This window comes from Prenolepis imparis, unplaced genomic scaffold, assembly GCF_030444845.1.
Source record: "Prenolepis imparis isolate NDT839.2.m4 unplaced genomic scaffold, iyPreImpa1.0 SCAF_5, whole genome shotgun sequence".
Lineage (NCBI taxonomy): Eukaryota > Metazoa > Arthropoda > Insecta > Hymenoptera > Formicidae > Prenolepis > Prenolepis imparis.
The window spans coordinates 15,241,705-15,257,935 of record NW_028141163.1 but is presented as its reverse complement, the minus strand read 5'-3'; the positions used below and the strand labels follow the sequence as shown (position 1 = coordinate 15,257,935).

At 30.8% G+C, this 16,231-nt stretch overlaps 2 protein-coding genes and 1 long non-coding RNA gene across 4 annotated transcripts in view; 1 reads left to right on the top strand and 2 right to left on the bottom strand.

Moving 5' to 3' along the window:
• LOC145935924 (uncharacterized) overlaps window positions 1-16,231 on the top strand; it is a 70,622-nt gene that overhangs the window by 35,666 nt on the left and 18,725 nt on the right. For both annotated transcript variants that reach the window (XR_014425302.1, XR_014425301.1), the window contains one exon: window positions 1,038-1,240. This is a non-coding gene — a long non-coding RNA (uncharacterized LOC145935924). The remainder of the gene's footprint in view (window positions 1-1,037; window positions 1,241-16,231) is intronic.
• LOC145935921 (facilitated trehalose transporter Tret1-like) lies at window positions 2,413-7,400 on the bottom strand. Its single transcript, XM_083037724.1, has 3 exons — window positions 7,298-7,400; window positions 5,550-5,930; window positions 2,413-4,732 (listed from the first exon to the last, which is right to left on the bottom strand). The coding sequence occupies exons 1-3, from the start codon at window positions 7,365-7,367 to the stop codon at window positions 3,798-3,800; spliced, it is 1,386 nt and encodes a 461-aa protein (XP_082893850.1). The 5' UTR covers window positions 7,368-7,400; the 3' UTR covers window positions 2,413-3,797.
• LOC145936061 (facilitated trehalose transporter Tret1-like) lies at window positions 7,421-12,596 on the bottom strand. Its single transcript, XM_083037940.1, has 7 exons — window positions 12,545-12,596; window positions 12,084-12,374; window positions 11,567-11,825; window positions 10,161-10,447; window positions 9,536-9,978; window positions 9,231-9,360; window positions 7,421-7,434 (listed from the first exon to the last, which is right to left on the bottom strand). The coding sequence occupies exons 1-6, from the start codon at window positions 12,594-12,596 to the stop codon at window positions 9,271-9,273; spliced, it is 1,422 nt and encodes a 473-aa protein (XP_082894066.1). The 3' UTR covers window positions 7,421-7,434; window positions 9,231-9,270.

Sequence of the window (16,231 nt, the reverse complement as noted above, 5' to 3'; positions counted from 1 at the left end):
GAAAGTATTGCACAATTTTTTTTGTTACGATTATAGAAGACTATAAATTTTATTTGATTTTGTTCATTTTTATAAAAACTATAATTGCGTGTAAAAACGAGAGAGAGAAAAGTGTCTTCTGTGTTTAAATCAATAAAATTACGATGATTCTTTACGCGTGTGTCAGAGCGAGCATCGCATGCGGTTTCTTTGATTCTTACGGTCGATCAGTCGATTCGTGTAATGAAAACGAGAAAGAGATGTTCTGACAGTGAACGGAAAAACGACTCTTTCTCTTTCTCTCAGGGTTTGTTGAATTTTAAAATTCCGAGGAGAGTGGCGAATGGAGAAACTTGGGGAAAACGCGGGAGATCGTTGGCGACAGGTAATTGCATTGCAAAATTGCATGCGAAGATTCCGAGCTTGATTCGCGGCCGCTTCCCTAAGAATTCTCGTTATTGCCTGCCTGTTCGTTTTCAGCTCAAGCACGAGCTATTCTTACATAGGAGAACGAAAATATTCTCCGTTCGCGTGAGGAATAACTCTCGCGAAAATTAAGCGAGAACGCGGACGTCAGAGATTTAGGCGAACGAAATGAATGTCTTCGGTTTAGCGGCATACGACGAGAGTAAATCCTCCCTTTCATTTATACCGAGTGACTGTACGGTAATCAGAATGAATCGTCGTGGATGATTTATTCACAAAATAAGGAACTCTCTGAGCGTTCTTGCTTTATATATACATATACTGTGTCTAACTTATATTTTCTTTTTCTTTTTTATAAAATACGTAATATGTTAAAAATATACGTATTATAGAGAAATTTCAAATTTAATGAGAGATTTCTATATACGAAACTCTAATTATATATTCAATCCCAATACGTCATGTCGTGTCTAATTATACGAGTTGGTTAAACTTGACAATAAACCATCGAATAATACTATATTGTCTAGGTGCCATAATATATCCATTGGTGTGTAAGCGGTGGTTGTTTGCCGTAAAATATGAATATCTGGGTAGCGGTGAAGGATAATTGTCTCGGGGTTTACTTGCAGACAGGTCTAATGTGATTGGTAGTTCCGGAGCGGACGTGGGGGGTTTCTCAGAGGACAATCGAGTTTGCGCTCCGCTGGCAATTACACTCTCTGCTCGTTACGCGGTTTGAACGCGGAACTTTCTCGCGGCGGCGAAAGACGTCGTGTCCCGCGCGCCCGATTGAGGCCATTTTCGTTGAGCTGAGAGTTGCAGTAATTGCGAGGTAAAGTAAGTTCCGTTGTTTGCTTGTTCATTGTTGTATGCCAGTCAATCAAACAATAACAAAGATTAAACAGTAGCGGCGCGTTCCATTTATACGTTTGCTTTTAACCTCCCCGATGATGCAGCCAGGCGTCAGAATAATAGCGCTTTTAATTGCTCTATTAATCTAAAATGCGCGTATCATGTATACTCACATTTATACTATTGATAAGAGAAAAATACGCAATTGTATTGTAGGTATATAATTCTTATTTACTTTATTAAAGTTCATCAAATAGTCGTTTCGTAAATTATTGCGTTTAATTCTACGATAGAAATAATGCTCTTACGATAATACTTTTTTTTACGAGTACTAAACTTTAACGACCCTTGCGAAGTAAAGAGATAGAAAGTCATAAAGAAAGCGCGCAGATGAGAGGACAGAACGGTATCCGTTACTATCTAAATTAAATAGGACCAAGTGTCTTCCAAGAGAATTTCCGCCTGCTTTCGAATAAATCGCGTAATCTACTTAGAATTTCACGCGCGTACCCGTGACAGCGTTATTTAAACAACATCGCGAATGTGCCTTCTTCTTCATTTATGCACGGACAATTCTTTTTATTACGCATTCCATACAGCGTGTATGGAGTATTACCTCTATTTCGCAAAGGAAAATTCTACCAATTACGTGCACGAAATGCAGCACGTAGGCAAATAAAACACAAGCATTTTGATGCAAGTAAATGTGCACGCGTTACCTTATATTTCAATTTAATTGGTGCATTACGGAACATTATGCGTACACAACGTTTGTCCATTATGTGGTGGTTATAGTTATTGGTTTATACACCTCTTGCAGCATAATCACATTTTACGATAATGAATTTAAAATCCTAGTGAAGAGTACATGTCAGCATACTAAGAGAGCATGCTCATGATGTTCGATCAAATATCGCAGCAGGATTTATTATGTAAATGAAACGCAAATTTTATTTAATATATTAATTCTTAATTATTTTATTCTATTCCTTAATTATTTTTGAAATATGTCTTTTTCGTGTTGTTTCTTAATAAAATATTTTTTTACACTATTTTAAACATCAATATGATATGTCTTATTTGTTTAATGTACTTCAACATATAATTTTTTTTGTATTACATTTTTTTTTATTTTTAAAGTAACGTCATTAATCATAATGTATACATTGCTTGTCTTTTTGTAGTCTACACAATTTTGCTTATTCATTATTCATTATTTTGCTTATTTATTATTATTATTTGATACACAAGGCTATTGGTACGAGATAAGATATTAATGAGTTTACAGAGCTTTGTATATACAAATTTACAGAGCTTTGTATCTCAAAGTTATCAAAACAACGTTAGTGATCGCTCAAATGAAACATTAATCTGTGAAATTAAATATTAACCGAATTTCGTCGCGGATGTTACAGGGTGCTTTATGTCCGTAAAGAAAAATAATTACATTGTTTTTTTATTAGCATTTGAATTAAGCAAGAATGATACTGTCAGATTAGTTCATAAAATTCTATGCAATTGTTGCTTAATTACGTTATGAGATATATTAATTTCAGATAATTTAGAAATAGCTTGTACTTTTTATTACATTTATTTATTTGATTATTAGCGGAACTAGAGAGTTCGTCTGAAGTCATTTTTTCCGTATCTTTCGAGATTCTATCATATCCGAAATGTGTTTGTTTTTGTGAAGTGCTGATAATTTAATATATCACGCTTATTTGAAAACTGCTGATAACAAAAATGAAATAGTTTCTTATTTTACAACATTATTTTGTTTACATTTGTAAATATCATAATCTTATAAATGATATAAGGTACATTCCGTTTCACGCATGATGCACATGAAACAATAGAAGATCTATAATATGCGTGACGTGAACTATAGATTTTCTGTCACTTCATGTGCATCATGCGTGAAACGGAATGTACTTATAATCGTAAAAAAATCCGTGACTTTAATTTTATTCGAAAGAAAAATATTAGATAAGAATTAGAGTTACAACTCTTTACAACAATTACATTGCATTACAAGCCATTTCGTGTCACTCCGGTGCGTCTAATAAAATTTTATCAATACTTATCACTTATTATTATTTATTATAACGCAACCTTTAATATAATCTTCACTATAGTTAGATAATACTTTCGTATAGTCAACAAAATAAAAAATAAAAATTTTTTAATATTGTTATACATATATATATATATATATGTATAAAAATAAAATGCGTGTGTCAATAATAAGCAACGATTGAAAATATTGTGTATTCGTCGACTATTTCTCATTAATTCGCAGCTCTTTTTCTGCGACAAGATATTCCTGCTTCGTTAGCACCGAGTGAAAATATCGCGTGAGATTACAATTTGTCAGATCGTTATTGGCCGTAGCAGCGTTACTTGGCACTGATATTGATATGTCATACAAAACTTCTTGCAATGAACGCGAGAAAATGAGTTATCGCATTACCACTAGATTCATAAATCATCGCTATAAATTGCTTGCAATGGTGCAATTCAATAAACGTACTCCCGACTCAACTTTTCTTCGTCAATTCTTCCTGAATCTGTTGCAAGGATTTGCCCTTGGTCTCGGGCATACAGAAGAGTGTAAATGGTACGGCAGTTATCATTATTAAAGAATAGATGTAGAACAGATACTTCTCCGTAAGTAGATCAACTAGAGGCTGATAGGTCGACGTGGATATGAAAGCGAAGAGTCCAGCCATGAAACTGCTGAAACAGCCGGCCATGCACTTAACGTGTGACGGAAATATCTCGCCTAGTACTGTAGAGGGTATTGACAAGATACCGATTAAAATAGCCATTTGGAAAAGAAACACCGAAAAGATAGGTAGTGCTTGCAAATCAGCGGAATCATAACCCGCATCGAGAAGCTGGAATTCCGTACCCAGGCAGATTAAAGAGGTCGAGACAGACACGCAGGAAGCGATCATCAGGATTCGTCTGCCAAACTTGTCGATCAACAACATGGAGACCAGAGAAGTAACAATCCCGACTACGGTAACTATAATCACGACCGTCGCCGGTTCTATGATAGTTACGTTGGCGCTTTGCAGGATGGTTTCCATGTAGAACAACACATTATTGAAACCACACATTTGACTGTACATAAAGAGCACAAGCACGAGCACTAACTCTTTGCAGATATGCGGAATTTTAAATTCTTTTAAAACGTCTATGAAGCTTAAGCTATTGTTCGTCTCGATAAATTTCTTCAGGCTCTGCAACTCTGATTCCACGTCACATTTACGGTGATACCAGAGTATCGACGCTCGGGCTTTCTCCTCTGCTTTAATCTTGACGAAATGATGCGGCGATTCCGGCAACCAGATGAAGATGATCATCAATATGAAGCAAAGGGCGAGACATATGCTAGCAGAGATATCCATCATTAAATTCGCACCCATAATGCATATTACTAGATAACCTACCGATAAGCCAGACATTGCTGCAAGAAAAAGTTTAAAAGTTTGTTAGTTTTTCGCAATTGTCTGTTATTAACGCTAATATATATTTTAATTCTTTAGATTTCTTTGCTTTTCCTTTTCATATGTAAATTTTGTTTGGCTTTATAAACCAGGAAGCAATATTATCAGTATTCGCTATTAAACATTGAAACGTATTATCTTGTATTGTGACATAATTGGAAAAGATTTTTTCATGCTAAAACTTTTACACAGATAGAATCGTCAGTTGTTCAACGAGATATCTCAATTTCTAGCATTTTTCGCACTTTTGCTAAGATTTATATTATAATTATATATACATATACATACATGCATACATACATACATACATACACAGAGAGAATTTTCTCTTAAAATTTACCCTGAAAATCATGGTAATTGTGGGACAATATAGTATGGAAAGAATTTTATGTTTCATTCACAATAAAAATAATAATATCTATTACAAAAATATGTTTGATTAATTTTACTATGCAGTTTAGTAAAATTAATTTTGATTAATTTCACTATGCAGTTTAGTAAAATTAATCAAACATGCTTTATATTTTATTGTGATATATATTATTTTTATTGTGATAAATATTAATCAGAGAAGTTCTCATAAAATTCTTTTCATACCATATTGTCCCACAATCACCATAATTTTCAGGATAAATTCTAAGAGAGAATTCTCTCAGTGTATATATATATATATATATATGTACATTAATTATATATATATATATATAATATGTAATTATATATGTAATTATATATATATATATATATATATAATTAATAATTACATATAGCACGTACCTAGAAATATGAGGGTTCCGCGAATGGTAGGATCCGCGATCTCGCTTAAGTAAAGCGAAAAACAGCCGAATGTTTTTCCGAGACCAATGCCACCTAGAAACCTAGCTGCATATAACCATTCCGCTCGATCAGCCACAATTATAAAGAGCCAGCAGAAAGCCATCGGTAAACTAGTCACGAGAATCGTTGTTTTAGTGCCTAGGTAATTGACGGCAACAGCACCGGAAATGGCGCCAATTAGTCTGCCTAGGCTCAACAATGAAACTATCCAGGAAGCTTCAGTCGTTGTTATGGGAATGTGGGATTTGGATGAAGTCAGATACGCGATATACGGCGAGCTCCAAGCCATCATTATTCCTACTTGCATCAGCAAAAGAGTGACTAAAAGTTGAAAAATTATTAGTCGCTGTTTATATTTTTTTTTAATTTTAATCAGGGACCCGGACCGAACCGGAACCAAAACCGATAACTATATTCTATAATCGTTTCTTTAGTAGAACCGAAACCGTAAACCGTATTGAAATTCTATTAAATTTATAACACCGGAACCATAACCGGATCGTTAAATTATTTTCGGTTTACGGTTCTTTTCGTGGTTTTTTTTTTTTTTTTTTTTTTTTTTTCGCAAATGCCGCGGAAATGTCATGATAACTGTCTCCTTGAAGTGCAGTACAATTAAAAATAAATTATTTTTTAAATGTTCTGAAATACATGTATTATCGCAATAACGATAGCTGTGAGAATAGTATGTTTTCCGTTATATATTGTATATACTATATACATATATATATATATATATATATATATATATATATATATATACAGGGTGGGCCAATAACTTTGTCCACCTGAAATATCTCCCTTATTTTTAGAGATACAAAAATATTATACTTACAAAAATTGTACGCGGTATCAAAAGAGCCATAATATGTTACTAATAATTTATATAAATATATAAATACTAATAATTTATATAAAATAATTATATAATATACCTATATATTTTCATGTATAATATGAAGTGTTAAAATAAAAATTAATGATAATTTTTTAAAGTAATATAATTTAAAAATAATTAATTTAATTAGAAAAACGAAAAGTAAAAATTTTAAAAACCGGAACGGTAACCAAAAAAATCGTAATTTAAACGGTTTCGGTTTCCTTTATTTATAAAGAAACCGAAACTGGAACCGGAACAGTTATTAAATATTTTATTAAACCGTAATCGAAACCGAATCCTAATTTTGTTTCGGTCCAGATCCCTGGTTTTAATAGACTATCTTATTCGTATACGCGTAAGCTCATGTAAGTGGTTTTTCATGTAAATATCGAGATGTCGAGACTATCGAGTAAATATTTTAAAAATTACATAAAATCTTGGCATATTTGGTCAATGTATAATATAGACGTATTTGAAAAATATTGGTATATATTATATAAAATATGAATATATATATTAAGTAGGCTCTAGACGGTCAATATTATTGTACAATAATATTGTATAATAATATTAAAATTATCTTTTCTATACAGTACAATGATATTGCGCAATAATACTTATAGACGGTACAATATTTTCAGGTAATATATTTCATGCGTAATATATTTCAACAAACTTTTGATTGACACAATATATTGCACAAACCTTCAATATAACATATAAACGATCAATAATATTGTGCAATGTCAAATATTGTGCAATAATATTGACCGTCTAGGGCCTACTTTAATATATAAAACGCACATACCTCCGATACCAGCGATCCATTGAGGCCAAACCGTTTTTTTTATTACTTTCTTCTCTATCTCATGATCCATGATGATCTTTCCGCAGAATGTTTATGACTGAGCCTTTGAGCAGAATATCTGTTCTACTGGACAATCGCTATTTAAAAATTACTATTGCGTCACTTAGATAAGTGACGTATGTGTTTCTTAAGGTATGTACATTCCGTTTCACATATGATGCGCATATGAAGTGACAAAAAATCTATAGTTTGCGTCACGCATAATATAGATCTTCTGTTGTTTCATGCGCATCATGCGTGAAACGGAATGTACCTTTAATGAGCTATTAATGTGTGATACGTAAAACACTTGCGAAATTTGTATAATTAGTATCTTTGGTGTAATTATTATATAATTATTATTTTAACTAAACTAATTACTTATTTTAATTGTATATACAATATATTTGTTATATTTAAATCAATAATATTTAATGAACTTATTGCTTTTTAAAGAATTACGTGGTTTCAAATATATAGAACAATTCTTGATATAAATAATATTGCATTTACATACAGATTCTTGACAAAATGTATAAAATTGAAATTCAGCATTAGATTTTATTCTTATCGCTTTTTTTCTGTGATTATGGTTGTTCAACTATGCGCTATACTTTATATTGTTATCATGAGAATCGCGCATTTTAATAATATACATGAAGCGGATTAGTAATTGTGTGAAGAATTTTATTTGTTTATTACAGAAAATTTGTCTTTTAAGCAAATTAACAATTAATAATTAAAAATGAAGAAATTCTAAAAATGTCTTAAATCTGTGTCAATGCTGTGTCAATATTATTTCATTAAGAAATTACCATCGCGGAAATTGTATATTTTGATAAGTTTGACAGACGCTACTGATAATAAATGTTATCTGTGTAATTTTTTATGACAGACAAATTTGATATTCATTGTGCGATTTAATAATAAAACAATACATCTATTATATTTATTTTTTCTTACACAAATGTTTTGCTGTTATGCACTACAAATTTCAAAATTTTTAATATTTTTTATACAAAAATAATCAAAATGTACATACATATATATAGATGAGAGAAAAGGTACAAATTAAAAATTTTAATTTTATTTTAATTTATTCTATTTTGTTTTATTTGTTTTATTTGTTTTATTTTAATTGTTTCAAGGATATATATCTATTTATAACAAGCATAAAAAAACAAGATTAGTTAAGCAGTAAAAATCAGTGTTAGCTGTGAGCTATATGAAAATTAATATAGTGATCGGTATGCATACACTTGCATATAATTTATATTAAACGATACCTTATGACCAATAATACCTGAATATTAAAATAAATGGTTTTTCGATGTATTATTAATTGATTTATATCTACAAATGAACATATTTTACGTTTCTAAAATATTTGTATATGATTTGTATTTTGCGATAATGAAATAAATTTAACTTAAAAAGGTTATTTATTTTATTAGTTATTCTTATCGTAAAATGTATCATGTTATTGTATAATTTTACACTTACACAATGAATATCAAATTTGTCTGATTTCACGAAGAAAACTTTACAGAAAGTTTTTAGCAAAATCATAAATCACTCATACTACGCGATTGTGAATTCAAGTATATTTATCAATAAACAAAACATTACTGTTTGCATTTTCAGACAGTTCTATTTTTTCTTACGATTTTAAACATTATAATAGTCTAATTTTTAATTTGCTTGCTAAATCAATTCAGTCATTATAATCAGTTTTTACATTAGACATTTATTTTCTATCAACTTTTATTTTTGCAATCATTTATGTAAATGTATGCTAGCAATATCTACAATATTAATGGAAGCATATATACTTGCAATATTATTTACAAAAGTATATGAAACACATATTTCGTAATTGGATCTTTATAATTACATTTGTATTAATTATTATTTCCTAAATATTTCCAGAGAATTCAATTCGCTAAAGTATCTTCAGTTTCAACACGGTTCTCTCGTCGTGACCTTTCAGTAGTATTTCTCGCGGCCATCATGTCTTGAATTTCCTATTAACATTGCCATTAATTAATATGTAACATTTGCATCGAATTCAGGATAAAACTTTCTATACTTCGTAACAATATATAAACCATTATAGTTAATAAATCATTACATATGTCCAAGTAAAATTACACATACACAAATAGAATCATGATGAATGATCGTGTGTGATAAATTTACCTGCAATGTTTTTCCTTTCGTCTCTGGTACCAAAGTGACCGAATACAGCAGACAGATCGTGATGATCGCAGCGTAGATCCAGAACATGTATTGTTCGCCTATGATATCTACTATTGGCTGATAGCTTTTGGTGCAGATAAACGCGAAAATAGCCGACGTGATGCTGGCGACAAATCCAGCCACGCTCTTCAGATTGGACGGAAACAATTCGCTCAGCATCGTGCTCGGCACCGGCACGAGTCCAAAGCACATCGACATGAATATTATCAGCGACAGGATGAGAAGCCACTCGAGATCACCGGGATCGTAATCGAGATCCAGTAAAAGGAAATGCAAACCTAGTAATAGCATGCCGACTATCACACCGGAAGATGAGATCGCTAGTAGGATTCTACGACCGCAACGATCGATGGCGTATACGCCGCACCAACCGAAAATTATACCTGTGTCATAATTGGATAAAGTAAAAATCGTCTAACCCTTATTATTTTAAAACGGATAAAAATGGAGCTTAAAAGATTAATGTACGTTGTGATAAATGCACATATATATATTTCATGATATAACGAGGTAATATAGAAGAGAGATAATAATGACATTATTGATATCGAAATCAATTACGTACCGGTTGAATTAACAATCATTACTACAGACGAAGGCGCGATCGACGTGACCATCCCCTTCCTCACAATAATCTCCATATAAAATATGACGGTATTTAGTCCACTGAGCTGCATAAACATGAACAGTAGTATTATGATCGTAAAAGTACGGCGATTTTTCGGCATTTTTATTTGCTCCAATCGTTCCCTTGTAGTCACTGCATGCGTTGACTTTACGAAATACTCTATAGCTTCCAACTCGCTTCTTATGTCAGATCTTCGACAGTACCATTGAAGTGATTTCTCCGCTCTGGAATTGCGATAGTAAGAAATTAAAAAAGTGATATTTTAAGTTTTACATAGCTATTACAAAAATATTTATATGTAGAATATATCGAATATCCCAGTTAAACCGTGACTATCTTTTAATAAATCTATTCTTTACATAGATACACCTATGTAAAGTAGGTAGCAGTATATAATTATTTTCTTTTTCGTACTCTATTTCTCTGGATATCTCTATTCTTTTTTTTTTTTTTTACTTTTTCAAAGCATGAGCTACGTCTGAGTATTTAACCAATATTGAGTAGCTGCATTTTTAAAAAATTCTCTGACTTCTTGATCGCTTCTTTTTCACTTTGGTTCATTATTTAAATTAACTGCTAATTTAAATTAACTTTTAATAGTCGACACGACCGATGGAAGATTAAATAAGGCTATATTTTTTACATGAATAAATTTGTTCTATTATTATATGTATAAAAAGAAAGATAAACGAAATGCGGATATTAATTGGAATACAAAAAAAAAATATATATATATGTAGGTCAGAATAAAATATGAAATATTTCTCGTAAAATATTCACGTCTCTCTTTACTATGTAATCTTATACTGTTATACAATAGAGATATATTGAGAAAAATTGACTTTTTTCAATTTTTCAAAAAATTATATATTTTAATTTAAGAAAAATATTGAAAATCTTTCAAAATATTAAGTTGAAATAATGATTTACTCGTAAAATGTGCGTTTTCGAAACAAACTATTTTTTTTATTTTTTACTACTTACTTTCTTCAAAAATAATGATAATATTCAAGATGAGCATAAATGACACAATCTATACAGTAATTATATATTTACTCTGTTGTAGATTATGCATATAGTCGCGTAATTAATTTATGAATTAAATTAACCGATAATTTGTACAATACACTATATACAATTACTGTGAATACAATATTATCATTACGGAACATTTATCGAATCAAACTCAGCATTCTAAATGAACGCTTATTTTCTCTCTTTGCCAATCATGAAATAATAAAGTTCGAATACAATTTTGAACATCTTTGCGAAACAATTATAACAATTTATATATATATATATATATATATATATATATATATATATATATAAAAATCACTTACCTCTCCATATCGTTGCGTCGCACAAAATAATGCGGCGACCGTGGCAGAAATAGGAAGATAGTTATGTAGCATATTGTCAATATTATGCTGATGATTCCGAAATACATCATTGACATATTGGGACCCATTATATTACCGAAGAGTGTGCCAAAGGGCATTCCGTTGATAATCAAACTTACTAAAGCTCCGCGGATCGATGGCGCCGCAATTTCGCCAATGTATAGTGGATAGCAACTGAACACCATTCCCATTGATAAACCTGATTAGTGTGATATAACTTTGGATAAATTTACAGAGATTTCGGATTATCTCTAGAAATATTAGCACATGATGACAAGTTCAATGAGAATTGGAAAAATTTATATAAAACTGAAGAAAATTATTTAAATACAGAATTTAAATACAGGAATAAAAGACAATACAAATTATGCCCTGCGAAAGATTATATTGACGAATTGATTTATTCTGCATATATATATAAGCGCTGGCAATCAATAGTTATAATTAACATTGTTACCGGAAAATATTCGGAAGATGTACAGCCATGTGACGGAATTGGCGCAAATTACGCAAATCCATGCGAAGATCATCGGCAATCCAGTTAATAATACAGACATCTTGCTGCCAAGATATTCCACGAAGAGAGATCCGATGACGGCACCGAACAGACGTCCGAGTGGTAATAGAGAGGCTATCCACGACGCTTGTTCATGCGTTATGGGAAACGGCGGATCCTCGTCGATTAATTGCGCTAAATAAGGCGATGTCCAACCGACTGACAAACCAATACTGACGCATAAGAGGGTCACTACAGTATATTTCGTTGTACATAACAGGAGGACACGAGTTTATTCCGTTAGTTTGTTGGAAAATATATGGAATAAGAAATTTTATTTTTATTTAAAGAGTGCAAAAATCTTGTGCCTTAAATTAGATTGAAATATATATATAAATAAATCTCTTGAAGAATTAACTAACCTATTATAGTAGCGAGCCATTGAGGCCACAATCGAAGTAAAGCCTCGTACATCTTTGACATTATTATTATTTCGTTTCCACCCTATTATAAGCATATCTAATAAAAATGTAAATGCAAGAGATTAGAGAGAATTGTCGCATTTCTATTTTTGCAGTTATTCGTATTCTTACAGTTATATACATTGCACATGAAGCAAAGAAATCATCGGACGCATGTGACATTTGTAGGATACATTTCAGAAATACGTAAATGATTAAGGAGATTATTAAGGAAATTATTAAGGAGATTATGGTTATTTTCGATTTAACTGTCACTTAATTGAATTCGTTGGTATTTGTTTATTTTATATAAACTGCAGCGCGAATATTTTTCATCTAGTTAGTCGCGAAAATCACTTTTCGACGATGTCGATTTCGCGACGAGTCGATTCTGACATCTGTCGATAATACAAGTTTGATTCGGGAATATTCATTCTCGAAGAGTGACATTGCTGGATTTTGCTATGATATATGATAAAGCCATTATGAAATATCTAATAATATAATTTAACATATTCGTATAATTATAATATTTAAACTAAATACTTGAATTATAAATTATAGGTTGAGAATGAAAATTTCGACATATGAGTGAAAAGTTGCATATACACAATAGATTTATATTTTTTTCTCCTAGTAAATGTTCTTGGTGTGCTGCTTAGGCCTTTTCAGGGAAGCAAAGAATGTTTGATATTTAAAATTAAATTTACAATTAAAAATTACAACACAATTACACGTGCGTTGTGCTTTCGTTGCGCAAAATTTTGCTGGTTTGCACGCGCAAATTACATATCTATATTTCATGTTTATTAACTCTTTTATTCAGTTACGATAGTTATATATGATTATATATGAATAGAATATTATATATGTATGAGAATAATTTAAATCGCTTTAATTTTTCATGCTATGCATGATATTATTTCATATAAATATCTTATTATATTTACCTATCTATACCGCGTCGCTTCTCAACAGCCAGTTTAATAACGAATAACTATTCTAAAATCTGAGCGTAAAATGATTACAATTTTAGTTATAATAAAATACAAAGCTTTGAAACAAAATGCTCGAAAATATCGAGATATTGAACGAGAAGAATACTAAAAAAATATTGTGATATTTTATCGGCTTGCAAAAAAAGCGTGTTAAGCTTTGTAACAATGCACTGATTCTGTTAATGGTGTTCAGAGCCCAACTGTAAGTACATACGATATCAATGTAAAAAAAACCGACAGTCCTGTTACGCGTAAAAGAAATCATTAAATATATAACATTTAAATATACTTTGCCACAAAAATTACTAGCACGTTTGTTCAATAAATTATTAGAGCTATAAATTATAATTTTAATTGCTTATGCAAACTAATTTCGCAAGGTTGCCATCAAAGTTTTCTAAAAAATCGCATAATTTTGTGATTCCACTTTTTGATTCGCTTTTCATAGCAATTTTCTATATTTAAACAAGAATGAAGATAATACTTTTTGCCGCAAAATGTCGCATTATGTATTATGCAATATCTTATTTAGTTAGTTAATGCAATACAGCAAACTTTGTCAACATGTGTAACGACGCACAACTATTATGATTTAAATTTTTGTCGAATTTAGTAAATTCTCTTGAAAGATTCTTTATATTTTATATATATATATATATATATATATATATATATGTGTGTGTGTGTGTGTGTGTGCACTGGCGGATCCTGGGGTGGAGGGGGTTTGGGGTTAACCCTCCCCCCCCTTTGCAAATTAAAAGAAACAGTTTTGCTGAATTTGTTTAAAAAATATAAATAAAGAAAAACAAACATTAAAGAGCTATCGATGTCAGGATCCGCTAGTGTATATATATAAGTATAAGATACACTGTAAATTATACTCATTACGCATTCAAGGAGTTAAGTATAGATTAAGTCAGACACAGGACGAAATGATGAGATAATTTCATTGCACGAAAATAATTAGATGAAATTCTTTATATCTATATAATATATATATAATATATATTTATAGATATATATATAATATATATCTATATAATATATATATATAATATATATTATATCTATATAATATATATATAATATATATTATATCTATATAATATATATTATATAGATACAAAGAATTTTGCCTAATTATTTTCGTACAACAAAATTATCTCATTATTTTGTCCTATGTCTGACTTAATCTATACTTAATTCCTTGAATGCGTAATGAGTATAATTTACAGTGTATCTTATACATACATATTATATATATTATGTAGATATAAAGAATTTTGCCTAATTATTTTCGTGCAACGAAATTATCTCATCATTTCGTCCTATGTCTGACTTAATCTAGACTTAACTCCTTGAATGCGTAATGAGTATAATTTACAGTATATCTAATATTTTTATATATATATATATATATATATTTTATATATATATATTATATATATATATATATATATAAATAAACGTATAAGATACACTGTAAATTACACTCATTACGCATTCAAGGAATTAAGTGTAGATTAAGTCAGACATACGACGAAATGATGAGATAATTTCATTGCATGAAAATAATTAGGCGAAATTCTTTATGTCTATATAATATACATATATATACATATATATATATATAAAAGTATAAGATACACTGGAAATTATACTCATTACGCATTCAAGGAATTAAGTCTAGATTAAGTCAGACATAGGACGAAATGATGAGATAATTTCGTTGCATGAAAATAATTAGGCGAGAAATTCTTTATATCTATATAATATATATGTATATATATATATATATTATATATATACACTAACGGATTCTGGGGGGGGGGGTTAACCCCCCTCTTGCAAATTAAAAGAAACAGTTTTGCTAAATTTGTTTAAAAAGTTTAAATAAAGAAAAACAAACATTAAAGAGCTATCGACGTCATTGATCCTGGAATAAAAGCTAATCATAAAACCAAAAATATAAAATAAAATAATTTTGCAAACCCCCCCCCCCCCTCCCATTATCGATGTCAGGATCCACTAGTGTATATGTGTATATACAATATACATATATATACACACACACACTATTTATTCTCTTAATTCTCCTATATTTACAATCAATAACATTGAATATAAATTTGTTAACATTGTTAACAATGTGAAAAGACAGCTGCTTTTTATTTAATAATTGAAAGATCTGTTCGATAAAGTCCTATTTATTCTCGTTACGTTATGTGTACCGTTGAAAAGAGCCAACATGCCGCTATAACGAACATTAAGCGGATTTTATACCACAACGGAGGATCGATTATTAGTTTAAGATTATATCTTATATTTAATGGTGAAAATCGGTAATAAGCTTATTTCGAGCGATTTAACGGAGGTGAAAACTGTTGCGCGTCGCGATGCGAATCTTAGAACAACGATCTTCCGGACGCGTAGCGTTATAGCGGTCGGTCGAGCGATGTTGAAAGCTATGGAAAGCCGAGCTAACTTAAATGGGACGAAATAAGGTTACGTCACACGGAGGGATTCTACCGTCTTCCCTAGTCTTACGACTGGAGGATAATAGCTTTCGAAACGCAGTCTCGGAGAACTCCCGTCCTCGTGCCACGTAGTATAATACTTCGTTGTTCGTCGTCGTCGTCGCGGCTCCACT

Coding starts and splice junctions, on each gene's coding strand:
- LOC145935921 (XM_083037724.1), bottom strand. CDS start 7,367: ATGGATCATGAGATAGAGAAGAAAGTAATAAAAAAAACGGTTTGGCCT. Junction 5,931..7,297: donor ATGGATCGCTGGTATCGGAG/GTATGTGCGTTT, acceptor TTCAACTTTTAG/TCACTCTTTTGCTGATGCAA. Junction 4,733..5,549: donor CGGAACCCTCATATTTCTAG/GTACGTGCTATA, acceptor TTTTTCTTGCAG/CAATGTCTGGCTTATCGGTA.
- LOC145936061 (XM_083037940.1), bottom strand. CDS start 12,596: ATGTACGAGGCTTTACTTCGATTGTGGCCTCAATGGCTCGCTACTATA. Junction 12,375..12,544: donor ATGGCTCGCTACTATAATAG/GTTAGTTAATTC, acceptor AATATACTGTAG/TGACCCTCTTATGCGTCAGT. Junction 9,979..10,160: donor AATGATTGTTAATTCAACCG/GTACGTAATTGA, acceptor ATTATGACACAG/GTATAATTTTCGGTTGGTGC.